The sequence below is a fragment of the Phalaenopsis equestris genome, unplaced genomic scaffold (assembly GCF_001263595.1).
Source record: "Phalaenopsis equestris unplaced genomic scaffold, ASM126359v1 Scaffold000006, whole genome shotgun sequence".
In the NCBI taxonomy this organism is placed as follows: domain Eukaryota; kingdom Viridiplantae; phylum Streptophyta; class Magnoliopsida; order Asparagales; family Orchidaceae; genus Phalaenopsis; species Phalaenopsis equestris.
Window position 1 is genome coordinate 1,371,424 of NW_018164448.1, and position 24,814 is coordinate 1,396,237.

The 24,814-nt window shown below is 34.2% G+C and overlaps 1 protein-coding gene across 3 annotated transcripts in view; it reads left to right on the forward strand.

Annotated features, from left to right (window-relative positions):
- LOC110018215 (villin-1) overlaps positions 1 to 24,814 on the forward strand; it is a 67,160-nt gene that overhangs the window by 41,744 nt on the left and 602 nt on the right. The window contains exons 20-23 of one of the 3 annotated variants that reach the window (XM_020715464.1): positions 7,162 to 7,196; positions 7,269 to 7,378; positions 15,430 to 15,614; positions 16,105 to 16,219. In XM_020715464.1, coding sequence (XP_020571123.1) covers positions 7,162 to 7,196; positions 7,269 to 7,378; positions 15,430 to 15,614; positions 16,105 to 16,218 — 444 coding nt within the window. In that variant the 3' untranslated portion in view covers position 16,219. Of the gene's footprint in view, positions 1 to 7,161; positions 7,379 to 15,429; positions 15,615 to 16,104; positions 16,220 to 24,814 lie in introns of all 3 variants that reach the window. The other 2 variants (XM_020715462.1, XM_020715463.1) reach the window with 2 other exon arrangements.

Here is a 24,814-nt window from a genome sequence, read left to right on the forward strand (position 1 = left end):
ATTTCAACTAAATGTCTTTCAACTAACTCTCAAACATCTTTAGATTAAGCTTAGCTCACCATCAAGCTCCTAAAACCTAGGGGGGTAAACCTATAGTTTTGATAAAAGGGTTGTGAGATGTGTTTCAAACCTAGTTAGAACAATTGGATTTAAGTTTTATTCAAAGCTTAAGGGGCCTAAGTGCAGGTCTACAAATATTTCCAATCCACGTCCCTAATTGTTATCTAAACTCTCACTTTCTTCCAACCCTCAAATATTCTTTCAATTTACAGTTTTATCTTTCATATGCAAAAAGAAATAGTAGACGGTTCGTTATTCTATCCCCTTTTAGGTTTTATCACATCGAAGATCCAAATCTTATTTTTAATTTTCTCTTCCTTTCTCTTTCCCTCATATTTCCCTTAAGATTATGAATCATTTCTGAATATAATTAAATTTGAAATTCTCATTTTTAACATGACCGTTAAAAAAAAAAATAATAATAAAACAAACGAAAATGAGACCGATTCATTTTTAAAACCAAATTAATCAATAAAACTCGCAAATGTTTCGGTCTAAAACATTTAAATTCGTTTAAAAAAAAAATTGATCGGATCAATCCCAAGAAGGATATCCTTTCCACGTAGCGTTTTTTTTTTGGATCTCCAAACCCTTCAATTGTAATTTTAATCAAAAAGCTCACGAAAAGGCGATATTCCAAAATCAAGACTCAAATCCGACATACACTTCAACAAGAGACAGCAAGAGAAGCAAAATGTAAGCCTCAAAAGTGTAATTTCCAACATTTAAAACACCCTCCAGCATGTATTTCAACAAGAGGCAGCAAAAGGAACAAAACTTAAGCCTCAAAAGTGATTTCCAACACTTAACATCAACTTCCATCATTTATTTCAACAAAGGGCAGCAAAATGAGCAAGAACATAAGCATCGAATATGATTTCCAACACTTCAAATAAACCTCCAGCATTTCTTTCAACAAAGGGGAGCAAAAATGAGCAAGAACATAAGCATCGAAATCATAATTTCCAACATTTGAAACAGCCTTTAATATGTATTTCAACTAAGGGCAGCAAGGAGAGATAGATAAAGCCCCAAAAGGTAATTTCAGCATTCCAACAAATCCTTTCAACATGTATTTCAACTAGGGGGCAGCAAGAAGAAACAGATAAAGCCCCAAAAATGTGATTTCAGCATTCATAACACCTTTCCAACATGTATTTCAACTAGGGGGCAGCAAGAAGAAACAGATAAAGCCCCAAAAATGTGATTTCAGCATTCATAACACCTTTCCAACATGTATTTCAACTAGGGGGCAGCAAGAAGAAACAGATAAAGCCCCAAAAATGTGATTTCAGCATTCATAACACCTTTCCAACATGTATTTCAACTAGGGGGCAGCAAGAAGAAACAGATAAAGCCCCAAAAATGTGATTTCAGCATTCATAACACCTTTTCAACATGTATTTCAACTAGGGGGCAGCAAGAAGAAACAGATAAAGCCCCAAAAATGTGATTTCAGCATTCATAACACCTTTCCAACATGTATTTCAACTAAGGGGCAGCAAGAAGAAACAAACCCAAAAAATGATTTCAGCATTCATAACACCTTTTCCAACATGTATTTCAACTAGGAGCAGCAAGGGAAGCAAAATAGGAGCCCCAAATGTAATTTCCAGCATTTAAAAATAAACTTCCAGCATATATTATCAAGAAACAACAAGAGAAGCAATATATGAGCTCCAAATACTTTTTTTTTAGTTCATAAACATAATTTCCAGCAAGTATTTTGATGAGGGGCAGCAAGGGGAACAAAACATAAGCCCCAAATACATCTTTTCCACTTCATAAAATAACTTTCAACATGTATTTCTCACTTTCTAACATTTCAAGCAACGAAAATAATAGAGACAGCCCTCAAACATGTTATAAAGTAATAAAAATGCATTCCATAATCACCTTAACCATGCTCTCAAGTGCTTCAAGTAAAGAAAGTAAAGATGATCCATATACGTATGTTTCTTTCCTCAATATTTAAGCAAATACTCATGCTTAAGCCTCAAAATAAATTTTCATATTTCATGATATATGAAATGATATAAAATAGGGGAGAAGAGAAGAATACCTATTTTTTTTGTAAACTTAAAGCAAAGAAAGAGTAAGGTAGGCTTGAGAAAATCACTCCAATAGCAACCCACGAAGATTTCTCACGATCTCCAGCTTACGGCACGACAGATTCGAGTCTCCAGGCTCTTCGAACAACAAATGAACCAAGCTTCCTCTCCAACAGGGAAATCAGAAAAGAAATTACCCTAATCGAATGAAGAATAGAGCATTCGAATCTCCCTAAAATCCCTCAAGAACTCTCTCAAAATTTTCAACAACCACCAACAGTAGTTTAGGAAGTTACTTTATAGGCAGAGAAGAAGAGAAGAAGTAATATACCAGCCACCCATTTCAGCAAATCACATGAGAGGAGAGGAGAAAAAATTAAAGCAAGAAGAAATGCGACCTGGGGCAGAGGAAGGGTCGGCCAGGTGGAAACTCGGGGTTGGGGGAACATTCGGTCGAGGGGAACTCGAAGGGACGAGCCACGTGCGCAACCAACGGCGGAGTACCGCGTGCGAGGAGGCGAGAAGGCGATTTCGGGAGAGGAGGCGGGCGATCGCCTCGGTCTCGGGTGAGGAGCAGTCGCGGGAGAGGCTAGGGCACGGGACCGAACCGGGCGGTGTCGAGGGGAAAAGAAATGCCGCGTATGCCTTTTAATCGGGTTTATGCAAGTCAGGGAAAAACCTAAATAAAGTTAGGTTAAATATTATTTAAGAAAAAAAAACATTTAAGATTTAAAAAAAAAAAAATAAAAAAAAATAAAATTTTAATTCGTCTTTCATTCGTGCATCAAAACACGACAAAATTGATGTCCTTTTAAGGTAATTTTGATGTTCCGGACGCGTCGGTGAGGTTCGTTTCGCCGTCGGAAGTCGTTTTGACGAATTCATCGATTTGCGCGCCAATTTTCTCGTGTCGAAAGTATAGCAATATGGGTGTCCTTTCCTACCAAAATGGGTATCCCGGACGCGTTGGTGCAGTCCAATTCGTCGTCGGAGGTCATCCGGAGAAGTTCGCATTTTCACCCGTCCTTTGGGCTTAATTGAAGTCTGATTTCGTGCAGTTTCGTGAATTTCGTGTATTTGATGTGTGTATGTGACGAAAGTGGTCGTGACGATGTTTTCCCTGAGGCTTGAAGTCCTATTTGGATCATCTTCCTTGAATCTTTGCAAAATAGCCCATAACCGCTCGTTCATAAAACGATGGTCTTGTGCCAAAGATGCTAGACATCAAAGGAAAATAGGAATCGGCTGGAGCTTCTAGAAGGGTGAGTCTCAATTCTAGTTTTCTAAGATGGTCCATAGGGATTTCTAGAGCTAGAACCTAGGCTCTAAGGAGGAGAGGAAAAGACCTCACACACAAAAATAAGGTCAACAGAGGTCAGCTACATGAATCATTTTTGTCAATCGCATCCTATTTAGTTTACACAATGATCAAAATGATTTATGTCATGATTTTTCAACAAGTTTTACGCTGGCTGTCGACTACCTAACACAACCTTCACTTTTCACTTTATTGTACATGCTCACATCTTATAGATGCTACTCTCATCATTATTTATTAAAATAAAAAATTGTGACCATATAGGGGTCTTCTAACCCGGTGGTCTATAAGATGTGTATGGGTCTTCCCTTGCATGAAAGTATGCGAGCACTATTTTTCTGTATTTATACTTTTGCTTGCGAGGTGGTGACGATGACGGTGAAATGAGATCACCAGGTTGGTGAATTGTCACATGATTCTCTATCCCCCCTCTTTCTCTCTTTTTTTATTTAATTTTTCGGTTAGAGAAGAGGCAAGGAGAAAAAAAAGGAGAGAAGCGAATTAGGTAGGTGACATAGTAGAGAAGAGGCTCATGCGTTTGGGTCTACGAACAAGAGTGGATGGATGGCGAGAAATGAGAGTTTTGGAGGTCTCTATGTTGTGCATGATACCAACCAAAGGTGATAACAAAATAATACCAGACACAGGGGGGTAGTTATTGACTTCGGTAATAATAGTGGAAAGAACTGGGAAATATAGTAAGAACAAGATAATGTGTAAACACCACTGGGGACCAGTCCATGATACAACTGCAGGGCAAGGTTTGGATGGACCGAAACCCCCCAAGAGAAAACAAATACTAGCCTAAACCCTAAACTGACCCTAATTATAAGTATGTCCTCATAAAACATAAAAACAAATAAAAAACTAATACACATAAACCAAGGTATATAATGAAAATAGAACTTTTGCTTCTGCGTCGTTCTCTCAGGGTTGGCAAGGTTCCCTCATATTGAGCAATCTTAAATCTGATTCGTAATGAGCAGCCAACTCAGAAACTTTGAAAGTGATGGAGTTGTTTTAATTTCCAGGTAGATTAAGTTCGATGATCCAAGCATCTTCTAACATTCTCTCTGTTGAAACTGCATCAAGGGGTTTCTAGCTCCAATTTTGAATCATCTCAATCCACTTGACATCAATTTATTGAGAACCAAGATTGTAGGTGCAGTTCTTACTATAAGATATCCAACTTGCCTCATATCAGGCCGGAATACAGTGACCGAGCTTCCAAGCTTAGTTGCCATTGAAGGAATGATGCTTGATCTATATGATCATGTATATCAGTCTGATGTTGATGGCTGAGAAAAGCAAAATCAGCATATCGTCTAATTTGATCACCCTGCAAATCCCATCTAGTATGAAAATTTTCACCATCAACTCTTCTATTAACTGCATATTCAGATTTTTTTCACCGTGAAAACCTGGTCTCCTTTATGAGCATATCCATGATTAGAAGCCAAAAAATAGTTATCTTTATATGTGTCGTACACGGGCATTGATGATGATTTCATACTAGATTTCATTCCATTAACATCAGACTGGTATACATGATCATATAGATCATCGAAACTTATGTCTTTTTGATCGAATCTTCAAACCCATCGAAACTTATGTCTTTTTGATGAAATGAATTTTCATTCCCTTCTCTCACTGCCTCAGAATCATGTGTTACTGAGCGTTCCTCCGTAGTTTTCTGTTCCAAGATGGCACTTCTCCTTTTCATATGTTGCATTTTAAACAAAAGATCCTCCATGGATACTTATTGATTGGTTCTTGGCATGGTCTTGCATGGGAGCATGATGTTTTGTTGAAAAGTTGTGCAAGAAAGGAAAGAGAGAATGCAAGAGGAGCACTGATGTGAAAAACAAGAAGAGAAAAAATGTATCCTTCTGAAACAAGGTTTCAGTAGGAAAGATCAAGAAGATAGCAGGTTTGTCAGTCTAAGAAGCTGAAGCCTCATCTCATATTTTGGGAACAGAAACGTGGCACAAGATTTCAATCAGGTTGAGACAACAACTGATGTTGTAGCTCGGAAATAGGAAACCATAACAACGGGGAGAAAGAAATATAACAGGAAAACAACCAAAAAATGATAATGGAGAATTGAAAATTCAGATTTCTGAAAACTGGAAACAACAATAGATAAAAGAACTCAGTTGCACGCAATGTGTTTCAGGAATTCAGAGATGATCTTAGCCAGTTCAAGAAAGGATTTGACGCAAGAACGTCAAAGCTCTGATACCAAAAAGATACATGCCGAAGGGGGGTTGTTATTGATACTAAACATCACTGGAGAGCCAATTCATAACACGGATGCAGGGCAAGGTTTGGATGGACTGAAACCTAAAAAAAAAAAAAAAAACAAACACAAGTCTAAAAACTCTTTTGTCCTCAGCCCCACGCAAAAGAAACCCTATTTATTAATGCTAGACTCTTCTAATTACACGTATGTCATCCTAAAACATTAAAACATAAATAACAAATTAAAACACATAAATTAAAACATATAAAGTGAAATAAAACTCTAGCTCCCGTGTTATACTCTTGTCACGTGCTGCGAAGGAGAGAAAGGAGCAATGGGCGAGCAAAACTGGAAAGTGCTTTGAACTTCTTGAGTCAAGCGAGAGATGGAGGGGTTTTGAAGGTTTGCATGTCGTGATTCAGCTATTGCTTTCCCACCGACCGTATCACAAGGGTTTTAGGGAGCTGGTTGGAGCGATCACTTTTGTGTGTAAACAAGGGAGGTGAAGGCTGGGAGGTGGGCATTCGGCACTGCGGTTTTCCTACGTGTGAAATCAGAGCAAAGATTATATGGAATGGGAACTTCTGCTTTGACTTCAGCTTGAGTCATGTGAATACAGGGGGGGAGAAGAGCAAAGGGCTTCAATATCTGCTTCATGCATGAAAGGAGAGGGTCGAACAATGAGGGAGTTTCATTTTTTGTCCCAGGAAGAAGTAAATGGAGTGGGGTCTTCATGCTTGTTATCTGGGAGATGAAGGGAGAGAATAGGGGTCGGTTTTGGAGTTATTTCGTGCGAGCTTTAGAAACTGTCCGAGCAGTTTTCACATTTTAGGGTGGGAGCGGTTAGAGTTTTGATATATTTTATTTATTTTTATCTTCTATTCAATTTTTATGGTTGACGAGCTGCAGTATTTACCTAATATCCAGTATTTATTTTATTCATTCTTAAAGCCTCTTAAAAGTAAATGCGTAGTATGGAAATTATCTACATTCAGATTATACCAGTTGTTCTACTCAACAGCGCCAAATTGACAACTTCTTACTGCGTTTCAAAAGCTGTCAATTAGTAACATATTTGAGCAAGTTTTCTCAAGCTGTTTAGCTGCCACAGTTTTGGACCACACTTGGTCACATGTATAAATACTTTCTTAAGCTTACTGAATTTATGGCTCAGCTCAACATTTGTTCAAGGATCCCACATACAGAACTATTCTGCTGGAATTGTTTATGGGGTTTAAATTTGATTACAATGTTAAGAGTGGGATGTATATGGAGTATTATAAGTTTGAAGAGAGAATAAGGTCTCTCAGAACTGCCCCCAAACTATTGGAATAAGGCTCCCTGCATGCAAAAAAATTAGCAAGTAACATTGAACACCGAACTGTTTGATTCTCCTGTTTGATGTCTAATCCTCGCATGTTTATATCCATCATGAACTAAATTTATTTAAATGTTTTGTTGGGAACTGAGTTCAACACTTTATTTTTCAGTCTTCTAATAGAGGAATTCAGAAGACACATTTGAGGTATTCTTCTGAAGGTCTATTTGGTCATTCTTCAAAAAAATCTACGACTTCTGATGGCTCTCTTAAGGGAAGAGGATCGGCTGCACCCACAGGATTATCAACTTCTGTGTCCTTGAACATGCATGGCTTCTTCGAACAAACATTAGTATCCAGAGAATCTAATGAGAACACTTCTCCAGAAGGTAGTTCTTATATTCCTCCATTTAAGACGAGTATAAATAATTTGTTTTTGCTCCAATTTTCTATTGGGGCATTTACATACATACCACACAATTCTTTTGTATTTACGTATTTAAGATCTAATGACCTATACATTCATATTCACATGCCACTCTAATCTTTAACATCATATAAAAAACACCACCATCATTACATTTTAAAAGTGAAATAAACTTTTTCGTGCCTAGATTTATGACACCAAGGTGTTAATAAGTTTAAATATCAAATTTTGGGTGTTAGAAATGTAAATACGTAAGAATTGTGTGGTTTGCGTGTAAATTTTCCTTTTTTATTTCTCTTAGCAATGAATAGCAACTATTTTTAAGTTAGACCATGAAAACCGGAAGCAGATTTCTATTATATATTCAATCACTAATTCATATGGAAATTGTACGGACATGTCAATATTTGAACCATCTCATCATTTCTGGGAATTGGTGCTCTAGCATGTTGTCACGACTCGGTCCAGGACTTAAAATTAACCAAAGTAGGAATGGACAGTCTGACGGTAAGATTAAACTTTATATTATTCTATTTATATTACTAACAATTTAATATCTACCTATTAATTAGAAAAGCCACTAAATGAAGCAATTTAATTAACAAATAAAAATACATTTTTTGGGTTGTTGATCTTGCATTCTAGTCACATTATCGCTTCTAGTACTCAACTATTCATCTTTTAAAATCTAAAACCTGAAAAGTTATTAAAACAACATAATGAGTTTTTTCAGATAATCCAGTTGAGTAATCACACTTATAAATTGTAGCAATTTGAGGAAAATAAAATAATATGCATACTGGCATTTCATATTTCACTATAGAAATCTTATAATTTTCTAATGTTTGTGTTTATGATATTTACTCAATGGAAATAATAAAAAATTTTATACGCATTAACTTTTACTTTACTTTTAAATGCTTAATTTTTAAATTTATTTTTATTTTATGCTCTTAAGTTTCACATATGTTTAAGGAGCACCGTTAAATATACATAACACTCCCTTGATCAATATTATAGCGGTTGGTTTTCTAAATTACATATTTGTCTGAGGTGACAAAGTGTTTGTTCTTCTCTGGTCGATATTATATTGTCAGTACAACATTTAGTGATCTAAGTTTCACAATTGATTGAGATGATAGGAAAACATATACATGCACAGGTACATTGATGTCTCGTGTCTGTACTATAATGAGGTAAACTCCTCTTAATACACACATACACACATTTATATTTATATTATTTTATTTTTCATAACATACATTTTATTTTCATAAAAAAATAAATATCTTATGTATTCAATAAACTAAATGGGTTGGAGAAAAGGCTAACGATTGATAACTTCTGTTTTGAACTTTGGTATTCAAGTAAAAGACACACTAGAAATGATTTAGTTGTAATTATAGATAAGAGTTTGAACTTCATTGCCCCCAACCGTGTCCCGTGCCTCTATTGAAACAGAATGATTTCATGTTCTTTCATCGATTGGTTATTCCTCCCCGTTCGTATCTCCTTATCCCATTTTGGTCTCTATTAGTTCACAAGATTGAAGGGCCAAGTCATTGAAAAGCCTAGAAATAATATTGTAAAAATTAGTAGTATTGGAGATAGAATTATAACTCTTAAGATTATTGTTGATACTAAGATTTTTAATATTATAAGTGCTTATGCTTCTCAAGTTAGTTTAGATATAGGTTCTTCTAGAAGACTTAATACAAATGTTACCTCTTGAAGATTTTAGAAATGTTCATAGTGGCTATTTGGAGTGATTGATGAAGAAGGTAGAGCCATATTAGATTTAGCTTTAGCGTTCGATTTTATTATTGTTAATATTTTATTCAAGAAAAGAGATGAACATATTATTCCTTATAAGAATGGATCTAATAAAATACAAATTGATTATTTTCTTATGAGAATAAAAGATTACCGAGAATGTAAAGATTGTAAGGTCATTTCGAGTGAGGATTTAAATACTCAACATCAATTACTAGTTCAAGATATTACGATTAAGAGTTGTAAAATAAAGAATACTAGGAATCATCGTTATATAATTAAATGGGGATACCTAAAAAACACAAATAAAATTATTTTTATGAGTAAAATTTAATATTTCAAAATTTGGGATGTTCATGAAGAAGCAAGTTTTATGTGGGATAGAGTAACAAATACTAAACAAGTGACAAAATATATAATTGGAGAACCTAAAGAAAAAGTTTCAATAAATAAAAATAGTTTGTGGAATAATAACATGCAAGAAAAGATAAAATATAAAAAGTTATGTTATAAAAATTAGTTTAAATATAAAAGCTTAGAGAATTGAGAAAAATATAAAATGCCCCATAGGGAGTCTAAGAGAACAATTTGTGACTCTAAAAATTCTGTTGTAGTGATATTTATAATAAATTAGATACTAAAAAGAGTGATATATATAGTTTTTCTTAAACAGAGATATTCAACACAGGTGGGTGAGTTATTTTGATAAAATTTTCAATGAAATACGATTAACTTTAGTGATTTTAATATTGTTAATAATAATAAAATATTTTATTTTTACAGTCGCATTTGTGAAAAAGAAGTTAATAAGGCTTTAAAGAAAACCAAGGGTAGAAAGTCTGTAGAACCTGATGATATCCCAATTGAAATGTGAAAATATTTAGGAGATTTGGGATTTTTTTGGCTTACTATTCTTAATATTATTTTAAAAACTAAAAAGATGTCTGAGGAGTGGAGAAATGGTATTTTGTCCTCTATTTTTAATAAAGGGATGCACAAGTGTGTGCAAATTATAGAGAAATTAAGATGATGTATCATACTTTAAAATTATGGAAGAGAATAATCGAACATGGGTAAATTGGATTTCTCATAATCATTTTGGATTTATGTCGGGCAAGTCTACCATGGAAGCTATGGATTTATTGAGATGTTTTATGGAGAAGTACAAAGAGAATAATGAGGATCTACATATGATTTTTATTGATTTAGAAAAAGATTACGATGAGGATTTAAGAGATATCCTTTGGAGAGTTCTAGAGAAGAAATATGTTGATATGACTTATATGCAAGCATTAAAAATATGTATACTAGAGCTGTTACTTGTGTTCGAACATAAGGAGGATTGCACAAGTATTTTCCTATTTCAATTGGATTACATCAAGGATCGACTTTAAGCACATATCTTTTTGCTTTAGTTATGGATTGTCTTATGGGACATTTCTTACTAGACATTTACAGGAAGATGCACATTCATTTATGCTTTGTGCCGATGATATCCTTCTTGTGGATAAGATTAGAGAAAAAACCACAAAAAACTTGCATTATGGAGGTCGACATTGGAGCCTAATGGCCTTCGTTTGAGTAGAACTAAAATTGAATATATGGAATGTAATTTTAGTAGTAGTAGCTCTTGTGATAGAGTTTTAATTATAGGTGATAAAATTATTAAAAGACGTGAACGCTTTAGATATCTCGGGTCATTGTTCAAAGTGTTATCGATATAGGTGGGGATATTATTAGTAGAATTCAAGTTTGTTGGCTGAAGTGGATGAATGCTTCGGGTTTATTGTGATAGAAAAGTACCACTTAGACTGACACGAAAAGTTTATAAGATGGTGGTGAGACTTTCAATGCTTTATGGCGTTGAATGTTTGCCTTTAAAAGAGAAGCATAAAACCAAGCCAAGTGTTGCTGAGATAAGATGCTTAGGTGGATGAGCGACTCTACACTTAGAGACAAAATATGAAATGATTATATCCGTGATTGAGTTGGTGTAGCTCCAATGATGAACAAAATTAGTGAGAGTAGTCTTAGATGGTTTGGTCACATTAAATGTCGACCATCTGATGATCCGATTAGGAGAGTAGATGTTTTAGATTCGACTTACGTTGAGAAAAATAAAGGTAGAGCTAGAAAAACTTAGGCATATTGTATAAAAAAGGATTTTAATTATAGAATTAAATGAAAATATGACACTCAATAGTTTACAATGGATAAAAATAATTCATGTAGCCGACCCCACTTAGTGGGATATATGTTTGTTGTTGTTGTTGTTGAACATACATTTTTTTTTCGTATTAGACAAATTGTATTCATCTACTAAAAATAGTACAACTCTTTTAAAATATAAGGTCATGTGATAATCCGATTGATGTACGTTTTTAGGAATTCTAAAGGTCAAGCAATAATGTGACTTTTACAACTGGTCATTAAATAACTTATAATATGCATCTCTACTAGAACATAAATGTTATGCAACAATCTGATATCTTCCTAAAACATACTATTATGCAACTATTAAGACTACGATATTTAACATGCATATTTCAGGATTGCAATATGAAGAATCATATGTGATTTAGTTTCGTTAATATAAGACATGATAGTGAAAAAGTGTAAGTAGGAATATATTTAAAAATAAGAAATATTATTGTAATATAAAAACATAATTGCACCTTGATTTTATTTGTTTTCTAGTTTTCCTTGAATTTTTTTTTTATTTTGACAATTTAAGGATCTTGATTCATTCAATTATTTAAATACATGGTTCTTCAACATTCGATTTCTAATATTAAATATTGCTAATAATATTAATATTAAATCACATTAATTTACACATTACTTTGGAAATAAAGCACTAACATGATCATAATGCTAATTCTTCTAGTTTTCATATTAGAAGATTCTCCCACCTCAAATTTCTGACATTATTTTGTATTAGAACTTATTACTAATATGTAAATCATTATTTATTTGACTATAAATAACTTTCAATTAAACACTTACTTTTAATGATGTTGCAACTTTTTCTTCTCCCTTCAATTTAAATGCTTCTCAATCTAATAATTTTTTGATTAAACAAAACATAATAGTAACATTTAATATCTTTTCAGTTAGAATATTAATCTAAATAAATTTTAAGACATTAAAAACCTTAACCATACATTAAACTTTGCACAGTTCAGTTCGGTTAACTCCTACACTCACACAAGCTTCCTCCTTGCTCACGATAAGTCGATAACACGGCTTGAACTCGAACCTTTTTTCCTTGGCTTCGTCCCTTGTAGTCAAACTCACCACCAGCAAACAATTCCGTTGCATCTACTTCTTCACACACAAGGCAACCTCTCCTCTTTCGGATTCAACTTTATAATCCAAGACATGCACACTGCTTAATTCTCCTTCCCTTGGCTATATGGCTAGGGTTCGACCCTTCTCTGCATGTCAGGACTCGCTGTGTCACACCTTAATAGCACCCCCTTTAAGATTGGCTTAGGTGCGACAAAGGTGTATAATTCAACTATACTAAATTCTCACCTATATTCATCATGACTTGCATAATCAAGACCCATGAACTGATGAACTAATCTAACTAAATTGTCGTAAAACATATATTATACATTTATTTCATATTTCATTCATATTCATATATATTCGAAAGTGTAGAAATTATATCATCAAAATATATATATCTATACAGAACTGTTAAATCCAACATAAATAAGATGAAAACTTAAAAGTATGTACAAGCTCTCAAAATTATAATACAAAAGTTATATAAATCATACATGACCACTCGTTCTGCTGCTTCTTACCACTTCCTGAAAGACAATAAAGTGGATTAAGTAACAACAAGCTCAACAAAATAATTAAGGCTAAAATAAAATTTTTTACACATAAAAGAAACATGCATGTTCGTTTGTATTGTACATGTCTACACACAAGTCACAACATGACAAAATATCTTATAAAAGAAAAACATGTTATAACAAAATCATGATTGTTGTATAAAACATGTATGTCATTCATTCTTGTGTAGTCATAAGCATGTTCATAAGAATTATCAATCTAATCATAACAATGTTAATTATAATTGTATAGATCCAACTATTTTCATGTCTTCTTTTGTTATTGAGTTGTCACTTAGCTTGAAAACTAGATTAGCTATTTGAGAAAGGTGGCCCCCTCCCCCAATGTGACAATTATCAATAGTCCTCATGGCACCAACGATTTTGTATGTTCCGTCACAACCTGATCCCAACAGTTTTCAAAGTTTCGTCACTGAATGAATACCAGAAGTCGGGAATCCCCACATCCCTATCATCTGTACTTGTAAGTATTTATGTAATAGTCTACTTATAACATCAATTCTTTTATTTCTGAAATCATAATTCATGTAACAAGCATTTATCAGGCATTTTAGATATCATATGCTTGAATCATAAAAAATGAATATCTGCAAACAATAATTTCATAAGCATATTTAGATTCATAGTATAGTAAAATCACATGTATTGTAAAGGGGAAATCAATTTGCATTAATACATTCAATGTAGGTATTCCTCCATCTATAAAAAATTCTAAATGCTTCAATGTCATACATGAAATCACTTGAAACTTGGAAAGAATTATTTTTCTTAAGTTAGCACATGATTATTTCATCTAACTAGGCAGAGCAGCCAGACGACGAGTTTCTTCACGCTCATCTCGAGTTCGCTGCCTTGTGTAAACAACTTGAAATTCATAGACATTGTAGGAGTTCGTAGAATTGTCTCTTTTACTAAATCTTACCTCAAATGGGCTTTTCGGCATAACCAACCATTCTCCAATCTTATCTATTATTCTTTCCTCTTATTCATATTCCCTTAAACCTCTCTTAACCTTGTTAATTTCATGTTAAAATCCCCTACAAAAGCCTTCAAAGCCAAGTTTCTCTAACTTCTCCGCTACAACACCAGAAACGAGAAAGTGCACCGATTCGAGGCATACATCAAAATGAAAGAGTATGGAAGGAAATGATTGTCATAACTAGCGTGAAAGAGGGTTTCTACCTTTAGATTTTTCCATAGAACCTCAAGTTGCAAGCTACGGCTCCCTGTTAGTGCCCGAGCCTTATCTTACTCGTGAAGGAGAATTTGGGAGATTGGGGCGCGGCATTCAACATGATCCTCACCTTATCGCAGTCATTCGATCGAATCTTATGGCTGAGAATCACTAAATTGGTCGGCTGGGAATAGTAGAGATGCAAGAGATTTGGAATTAATTAAAATTTATTAAAATAATTAACTCAATATCTTTTATTTTTATATCTCATATTTTATTTATAATTCATTAATAGTGTTATATATTAATCTTATAAAATTGCTTCAGTTAAATTTTGGGAGATATGAAATTTGATGTATATTTTAAAATTATCAAAAATTTTATCTGGTTTTCAAATTTGGGTGTTTCATACTGTGTTGTCTCTTACTTAAGCTGAGGCTCTTACTGCTCACAAGACTCCCTCTGTCTTCCTCCCTTGCACATAGCAACGCTGTCCCTCGGCTTCGTCTCCCAACACTAAACACGTTGAAACCTCTTGCGCACGCAAGCACTGTCAACTTCCCTTCCTCCTTTGAATAGGATACACGCGCTTGCTCCTTGCTACACACGAGAAAAATCGCGCTCGAGTGTGCGTCTTATATCCCTCCTTATTCTTCTTCTTCTCACATGACATGACTTTTGCTCGCCGTCAATTCCGATGTAGCGTCTTCAGCAAGGTGTAATACTTCCTTCTTCGTCTTCTTTTTCTTTTTCTTCTCTCTTTGCTCTCAAGCACTCGCACTGCTCTTGTTCTGCCTTAGTGCACAGCGGGAACTCCCCAGCGCGCGTACTGTTTCAACATTGTTTCCCTTGCTTTAGATGCTCACACAATCTCTTTCGCTCCACTCTCTTCTCTCTCATTTTCCTTCTTCCTTCACTCTCTGCTGCTATGCCTCTTGGTTTCTTCTCTGATTCAAATGAGACGCTCGTCTCATTAAATTGAAACCATCGAGGCATTTGAATCGATCCATTCATTAGACTCATCCATTAGAATTAAAATTTTATTTTAATTATTATTATTATTAACAAAGTTATTACATGCTACGACATTTTTATGGAGTTAATTTCTATATTATCCAAATAACCAGTTTAATTTTAAAATTTTTTTTATGGCTGTTTCATTATGTTCAACGCATCCCTATTATAAACCTGTTGCAGCTGCCTCCACAGAAACTCCATCTTTGTCAAAAGATCCAATGAACATTCCTGAATTTGAGTCAGTGGTTATTGTGGATGATGAAGACATTTGTGATGCGGATAATGAATTGCAAACCTACCCTTATGAACTTTTGAAAGTATCATCAGGTACACCACTGGAAGGCATAGATGTAACAAAACGCGAGGTAAGTTTTGAAGTCTCTTTCTAAAACATGCATCTTTGTAACTTTAGTGTCATGAAAATTAATCTTTTTCTTTTTTGCATCATCATATAATATAAGATCTCAATGTTTGATCTTCTTCAAGTTTAAAATCTTTATCAACAATTATGAATGCCATTTTTTTCTTAATACAAAATCGGGTCATTTACACACATAGTACACCTAAAATCTCCATGTTTGATCTTCTTATGTTTTACATATCTTACACCTAAAATTTCATATTTACACATATACTACTCAAACTTCATGATCACATCAAAAATAGCTCACTTGTACCCCTTTTTAAAAGTAAAAGCACATTTTTATGCATAAGTTCAAAGCACTAAAGTGCTATGTATGTAATTATGGAATTTTAGGTGTGAGATAAGTTACATAAGAATTGTGTGCTAAATATGCAAAATTCCTTTTTAAATAATAGATTTCATTTAGGAAAAAAAATTGTTTTTTTTTGTAGGCTTATTTGTCCAATGAGGACTTCAAAACCAAGTTTGGAATGAACAAGAAGGCATTTTACAAGTTACCAAAATGGAAACAAAACAAGCTAAAGCAGGCTCTCAATCTTTTCTAAGGTATTTTATATTTCCATTAAACAATTCTGAAATTTACAGTCTACTTCACAGCCCTGATAGGATTTTCTTCTCAATTAACGGTTTTACAGTTATTTGTCATCCTTAAAAATATTTTGCATGATCTTATTCAATTTCTTACATCTTTTTGAGGTGTTAATCGTGGGCTCTGAAAATTAACCACCACTTCTCAGGATAAATTTCTTCTTTTAATTTTATTTTGTTGTTTTGAAGAGCTGTAGAGGGTCTAGTTTTGAGAATGTGGATTAGATTGTACATAAGACACTACTTAAAAATTTCGCTATCATTTTCTGAGGACTTTTTGATCTAAGGTTCGAGATTTCTTAAAGGTACAAGCCTCTATGGTTAATTACTCCTTCCGGTAATGTGAGAGTAATTTCAATCAAGGCTATTTATTAAAAATTGAATGTTTAACATATAATAGCAACAAATTTAGGATTTAAATTGTATAATTCATCATTTGAAGCTTAAAGCGGATGGTTAAGAAATGAAAATGAAACTAAATCAAGATCCTATGGTTTCGTTATCCCGAGTCATCATAATCACTGCTCTACTTAGTCAGAGGAGATAGTTGACCCAAACTGATAGTAGAATCATTGTTAACAGTCATGGGTTGCGTCGTCCATGGTATCCTTGTAGATATGGGGTGGATGTTTGTCTAAGGGAACAAATTTATGTCGACCATAACTAGCATAAAGTTGTGTCAATCAATTGTACTCTTATGATTCACAACTCAAAGGGCTGAGAGTCGTTGGGGAATATATGAGCTGCAATCGTGATTGTAATATAATGATGTCATTTAGCTGCAACCACCAGGTCAGAGGTCTCTGGTCGTAGCCTTTATTTTTGTGGTGTCATTTGGCGGCAGAACCAGATGGACATAGGACTTGGATCACGTCCTTACTAGCAGCAATTTGATTGTGAATAATGAATACAATTAATATGAAATTAGCTCTTTTTGAACTGAAGTTGGTTGATCACCCTCAACAAACTGTTGTGGTGGGTGGTTGAGGTTTGTTTTAAGTCTTTAGTGATTGATTTTAATTTGAATATTTTAATTGATTATTTTGAAAATATTGATTTAAAATATTAACAAACTCCCCACCCCCACCCCCACCCCAGATTGAAATATTCAATCAACATGACCATCATAGAGGAATTTGAATATTTAAAGTATTTATATTTAAAGAGGGGCACTTAATTTTGTTTAGTTTAAATTTTTCAAAGTATAAGTCCCGTTGACTTCTTTTCTTAAAGGTAAGAGGATCGGACTAGGCGGTTTATACTAATAAATTCTTATTTTAGGATTTGAACATTTTTTTAAAAATTACTAGACTATCAACTCTAGTTCTTTTGACAAGGAGGATCAGACTAGTTAGGTGAGACTTACAATCTTTTCCTATAAACAAAGCGGCCCGATTAGCCCGTGCAACATTCTCTAACCTAGTTTTGAGCATCTAATACATTATTTGAAGCACATGTAGACATTTGAAAAAATGTATAATTGATTTATTTAAATAAACACCTTAAAATATGCATAATTCAAGAGTATCTCAAGTGCTACTCATCTAAGTTATTAAAAGTGGGCTCACATTTTAAAACATCACATTCAAACTAAGAGATAACCAAGAGATTTTTATAAATTTTGAAATCATTTGGAGTGTAAAGTATTTGCATAACTATATGATTTTAGGTTTTTAAAAAGGGATCGTATTCTGTTCACTAGCAGGTGTATTGTGAATCCGATGGAGGTAGTGATTGGTTTTAAATTTTAGCAAAGCTGCATATTTAAATTATTTTTCATCTCTAAGAGTCCAAGTTTGAAAACATAATTTTAAATTGACTTTCAAACCCTAAGAGCCAGAGTCTAAAGAGCTCAATTCTAAAATACTTTCAAGTTCATGAGCTTTAAATTTTAAAATCCAAATTTTATCCCTAAAAGTTTCTATTTAAAAAGTCTCAAGAGCCTAAATTTTTAGAAACCCGGGTCTCCGACATTTTAGACCTTAAGAGCCTAAATTTTAAAAGCTCAAATTTTCAAATACTTTAAAATTAAAATAGTTCGCATTTTATTATTTTTATTTTATAAGTTTGAAAAATCAAAGATTTTAATTGTTTACAAATCTAAATCACTGAAAATTCTAGTAGCCTCCAAGCCTCAACTCCTGTTTGAGGGGATGAGAAAATATTAGTCTTCCCAACTGTTTTAAGAGATGAGCTGGTCAATGTGGTGAGACACTACGACCAACGAGCAAAAATATAAATTTAAGTCGAGATCTTAAAAGATGCAACAAGCATTCAATGTTCCTGCACAGAAAGTTAGATCACAAACCGGTGTTCCTCAAATGGTACTTTACTTTCCTCGAACAGTACTCAAATCTCATGGACAATGCTCGCTTTTCTCGTGTACGAGCATTTAAAATCCCCATATTAAAAAGTTTTCTAAAATAGTCTGCATTTTTTCCAGAACAGTATTTAATTTCCCCACGGACGAGTACTTGCGCTTCCTCGAGTTGACATTTTGAAAATCCCTAAGTTGCCCCAAAATATATTTTTTTGGTTCTTACCTAGAAGACAACGACAATGACAATAGAATAAAGACAACAATATAATACAAACTTTCTTCACTTTTTTTTTTACAATAATGCATGATAATATAAAATCAGAAAGAAAAAAATGAAATAAAGTGTCTTAGGTTTCGGAAAAAATATTACTTCCAGACTCTAATAAAATCTTGCCACATGTCGTCATATATAAGTCGCAATCCCATTGAATAAAAAATAAAAATGTGTTTTATTTTAATGTGTGACCCGACCCCAACAAGCCCATTGCTTCCAAATTCTATTATGATTTTTTGTGAAGTTATTGAGGTGTTATTGAGATTTATTATGGTGTTATTTGAGTGGTATTGTGACGGTTGTGGTGCTATTGTAGTTTTTTATGGTATTTGAGTGGTATTGCAATTTTTCTTGTGGGTCGGTGCTATTGCAGTTTTTTTGTTGTGTTATTGAGCTTTATTGTGGTGTTAATTGAGTGGTATCGCAGAGACTGTGATTTTATTGTAGTTTTTGTGGAATTATTGAGGTTATTTGATGTTATTGTGATTTATGTTATTGTGATTTTTGTGGAGTTATTGATGTCATGATGTGTTATTGAAGTATATTATGATGTTATTTGAGTGGTATTGCGGCGGTTGTGGTGTTGTTGTGATTTTTTTGTGGTGCTATTTGATTGGTATTGTGGTTTTTTTAGCGGGCCAGTGTTATTGCAGTTTTTTTATAGTGTTATTGAAGTATTATTGATATTTATTGTAGTGTTATTTGAGTGGTATTGTGGCGTTTGTGGTGGTATGTTCGAATTGTGTTATTTCAGTGTTGTTGTTGTGTTATTGCAGTATTATTACGATATTATTGTGTTTTATATGAGTGGTATTGTGGCGACTCTCTTGTGTTATTCTTAACTAATGCTATAATGATGTTATTGCGATTTTTTATGTTACTCATATGTTATTAGGGTTTTTTTTTGTGAAGTTATTGCAATTATTTGGTGTTATTGTAGGGTTTTTGTGGAGTTATTGAGATGTTATTGATGTTTATTATGGTGTTATTTGAGCGGTATTGTGATGGCTGTGATGTTATTGTGATTTTTTTGTGGTGTTATTTGAGCGGTATTGCAGCAGTTGTGATGTTATTGTGGTTTTTTTTGTGGTCTTATTTGAGTAGTATAGTAGTTTTTTTTTTGTGGGCTGATGTTATTGCGATTTTTTGTGATGTTATTGAAGTTTATTGTGGAGTTATTTGAGTGGTATTGCGACTGTTATTGTGTTATTTTGAACGATGTTATTTCAGTGTTATTGTTGTGTTATTTCAGTATTATTGTGGTATTATTGATGTGTTATTTTGGTTTTATATGAGTGACATTGTGGCGGCTCTATTGTGTTATTCTTGACTAGCATTATTACGGTGTTATTGTGATTTTTTTGGTGTTGTGGATGTGTTATTGGGGTTTTTTGTGGAGTTATTGAGGTTATTTGATGTTATTGTATTTATTTAGTGTTATTACAAATTTTTTTGTGGAGTTATTGAATTGTTATTGAGGTTTATTGTTGTGTTATTTGAGTGGTATTGCAGCGGCTGTTGTGTTATTGTTGTTTTTTTGTGGAGTTATTGAGGTTATTTAGTATTATTGCATTTTTTATGGAGTTATTGAGGTTTATTGCGGTGTTATTTAAGTATTATTGTGATTATTTGATATTACTGTGATTTTTTTTTGTTATTGAAGTTTATTGTGGTGTTATTTCAGTGATATTGATGTGTTATTGAAGTTTTTTTTAGAGTTATTAAAGATAGTTGGTGTTATTGTGTTTCTTTTTGGAGTTATTAGTGTTATTGAGATTTATTGATGCATTATTTGAGTGACATTAGGGTGTTATTGTAGTTTTTTTATAGAGTTATGTGGTTAAAAATATTTTTTTTGGGTTTGGTGCTGGTAGGGGGTAGTGATCGGGTAGCGCTCACTGTAGTGTGTGGGCTCGAATAGAAGTGTAAGGGGGCGACTCGGCTCAGCCTTCAATTAAAATAGCAAAATCATCGGTCTCGAGAATAAGAAGCAGAATCAGTGACGGCCTCTCTAGCGGTAAAAATTTTTGTGTGCGGACTCCTGACGTAGCTTTAGGTGCCGCCGAAGTTATTTTTGAGTTATTTTCATATTATTTCTAGGTTATTTTCACTAATATCGAAATAATCCAAAAATAATTCAATAATAAAGGCTCGGGATTATTTCAGAATTATTTCAAGGTTATTGAAAATAAATAACAAAATAATTAGAAAAAATGTTGTCCTAGGAGCTGCGAGTGCAGGCCCTAGATGCTCTAGCGATCGGCACATTTAGGGGAGTGCTTGCCCGGGTTTCTCGGCCTGTGTGAGGGAGGATCGAGCTCGAGATCTACGGCAGTGGAGGTCGTGCGCACGAAGGGAGAAACAGAGGACCGATATCTTATAAGGTTCGGGCTAGGGCGGCGCTGGCAAGATTGCGGCTTGAAACGAGGGCTCTCGGTCTTTAGATTGCTGGCACGCAGAGAGAGGAGGATGGCCGATGAAGGCTAGGGTAGAACGGAGGTAACGGGGAAAGGTTTTCAGTGCAGGGAGGAAGAAGGGTAGGCGAGGGATCTGTGCGGCACGAACAGTGGATCGCGCGCGTCATCGTGAGCGGAAGGACGCGATACTGTGTAGAACGGACGGCGTGCGAAGACAGGAAAGGAGAAGAGGATGCCAGTCTGGATCGCGACACCGTGCGGCTAGGGTGAAGCGAGGAATGTCGCGCAGAGTAAGGCACGGCGGAGAGAATCGTCGTGCGCGAATGAAGAAGGAAGACAGGGACATATTGTTTAGGGTCTAGACAGGAACTGAAGAGATGAAGTGGAGAAGAAAAATACTCGCGAGTGTGACTAAGGGTCTATCTGTGACAGTTGATGATTATTTATAATCTGTTGATAAGCAGATTATTCGCAGAGAATAATCTGATAATTTGCAGAATATCAGAATAAACTGTCTTGCTGTCAGAACAGCTTATTGGGAGTTGTTGGATAAATGATGATTTTGCCCCTGTTTAGTTAAGTTGTTTGTAATAGAACTAAATGGAGAAAATAATAGATAGAACTAACACAGTTGAGTTACAAAAATTAAAATATATTACTCACTATTTTGTGAGTATCAAAAGAAATAAATAAGTAGAAATACAATTTCAATTAAAAATAAAAAAAATTAAAACGTTCAATAAGAACAGTAGATAGAGTAAGAACTAAAGGGTTTCATGAAAATGTCATTTTTTTCGGAAAAGTCAATAAAATAGGGCTTCTATTTTAATTTTTGTGTGAATGTAACCCTTCCTATAGTGAGCATAGCGTACTCCAGATGTTAATACAATGATTCTTCACACATCAAATTATGCCCTAACTTCTGCATATGATTAAAAAAATGAACATGAAGTCAAGTTTTGTAAACTATGCAGTAATGAATACGTTCAAGAAGTAATTAATTAGCTAATTTCAGTGAAAAAGAATAAAGAATTTTAACACCGACATTTTACCTAGGGTTCTTGAAAATCCAAAAATGAAAAGAGTGGGTGCTGCGATTCAGAAATATTGGGTAAGTGGAAACCATCAAGAAAGTATAGATTAAGAAGGAAAAGGAGATGATCGAGAATACCAACCGAAAGCATGCAATTCATACAATAGAGATCCCAAGTGATCGCATAAGATTCAAGAAAGGAAGAAGAGTTTCTACTTGCCTGTTGAAGATTCTCGCAAGCGAATCTATCGGAAGGAAATAACTCTTTTGTGCGAATCGAATGGAAGAAAGGAGCTCTTCTGCGAACCGAATGGAAGAAGAGAGCTCTGTAAGCGAACTGAATTGAAGAAGAGAACTCTGTGTGGAGATCGATCAGTAGGAAAGAGCTGTGTAGGAATCCATGCTTTTGGTTTTATGAAGAATCGAAAGCATTTTGATCAAGCAACGATTTGCACGACTTCAGTCTCCCGCGGCCTTTTGATCAAGCTGGAATCACGGTGTCGATCTCAGCGAATGGTGAAAGACGAGAAGAAAGATCGGAGAGGGGAAGGGTGACGCCGAGCAGAAGGCACGGGAGTAACTATTACCCCAACGCGAGAAGGAGACGTCCCGCGTTCCCGCCTATTAAAGAAATGGCGAACATAGTTTCGTAGCGTTTTGGAGACGCTCGGCGAACGCGTTTTTCAAACAGTGCGACGGCGTTTTAAAAACGTCGTCGCACCCCAATAAACTACCCCAAACGGGCCCTAAGAGGAACTGTGAGAAGTTAATGGCAAGAGAGGAATAATTTTTCTCTGTTGCGGTTTCATGTGGAGAATGAAATGGGGGGAATAAGTGGGATAAAGTAACAAACTATTAAACAAGTTTAAAATTGTACTTGGATTATCAAAAGAAAAAAATTTTATAAATAAAAATAGTTGTTTGTGGAATAATAATATGCAAGATAACATAAAATATAAGAAGATATATTATAAAAATTGGTTTAAATGTAAAAGCTTAAAGAACTGAGAAAAATATCAAAAGACTTATACGGAGTCTAAGAGAACGGTCTATGACGCTAAAAATTTTATTTTTAGTGATATTTATAACAAATTTGATACTAAGGATGGTAAAAATATATGTATAAACTAGTCAAATAAAGAGAAAAAAAGTAAAGATTTGACTCAAGTAAAGTGTCTTAAAGATGAAAATCAAAAAATAATTTTCTTAGAAAAAAATATTCAAAATAGGTGGAATATTCAAAATAGGTGGGTGTATTCAAAATAGGTGGGTGAGTTATTTTAATAAAGTTTCGGAAAATACGATCGACCTTAGTCGCGACTTCTTAGTGATCTTAATATCGTGAATAATAATAAAATATTTCATTTTACCTTCACAATAATAAAAAAGAAATTGATGAGGCTTTAAAGAAAATCGAAGGTGGAAAGTTTGCAGGACCTGATGATATCCCAATTGACATGTGGAAATATTTAGGAGATTTGGGAGTTTCTTGGCTTACTAAACTCTTTAATATTATTTTAAAAACTAAAAAAATACCTGATGAGTGGAGGAAGAGTATTTTGACCCTCATTTTTAAGAAGAGTGTGCAAATTATAGAGGAATTAAGTTGATGTGTCATACTTTAAAATTGTGGGAGAGAGTAATTGAGCATAGGTTAAGACATATTACAAAGATTTCTCATATCTAATCTGGATTTATGTCGAGCAGGTCTACTATGGAAGCTGTGCATTTATTGAGAGGGTTGACGGCGAAATTCAGAGATAATAAGGAGGATATACGTATGATTTTTATTGATTTAGAAAAAACTTACTTTAAAGTTCCAAGAGATATTTTTTGGAGAGTTCTTGAGAAGAAAGGTGTTGATATGACTTATATTCAAGTCATTAAAGATTTGTATACAAGAGCTGTTACTTGTGTTCGAACAGGAGGATTGACCAAACATTTTCCTATTTCTATTGGTTTACATCAGGGATCGGCTTTAAGCCCATATCTTTTTGCTTTAGTTATGGATGGTCTTACTGGACACGTCCAGGAGGATGCATTTTGGTGCATGCTTTTTGTTGATGATATCCTTCTGGTGGATAAGACGAGAGAAAAAACTCTGGAAAAAAACTTGAATTATGGGGATCCACCTCGGAGTCTAAAGGCCTTCGTTTCAATAGAACTAAAGCTGAATACATGGAATGTAATTTTATTAGTAGTAGCTCTAGTGACAGATATGTAACTATGGGTGATCAAATTATTAAAAGATGTGAACGCTTTAGATATCTTGGGTCTATTGATCAAAGTGATGCTGATATTGATGGAGATGCTATTAGTAGAATTCAAGTTGGTTGGTTGAAGTGGAGTAATGCTTCAGACCTATTGTGTGATAGAAAAGTATCGGTTAGACAGAAAGAAAAATTTTATAAGATGGTGGCGAGACCTGCAATGCTCTATGACACTGATTGTTGGCCTTTAAAAGAAAAGCATAAAACTAACTTAAAGCGTTGCCGAGATGACAATGATT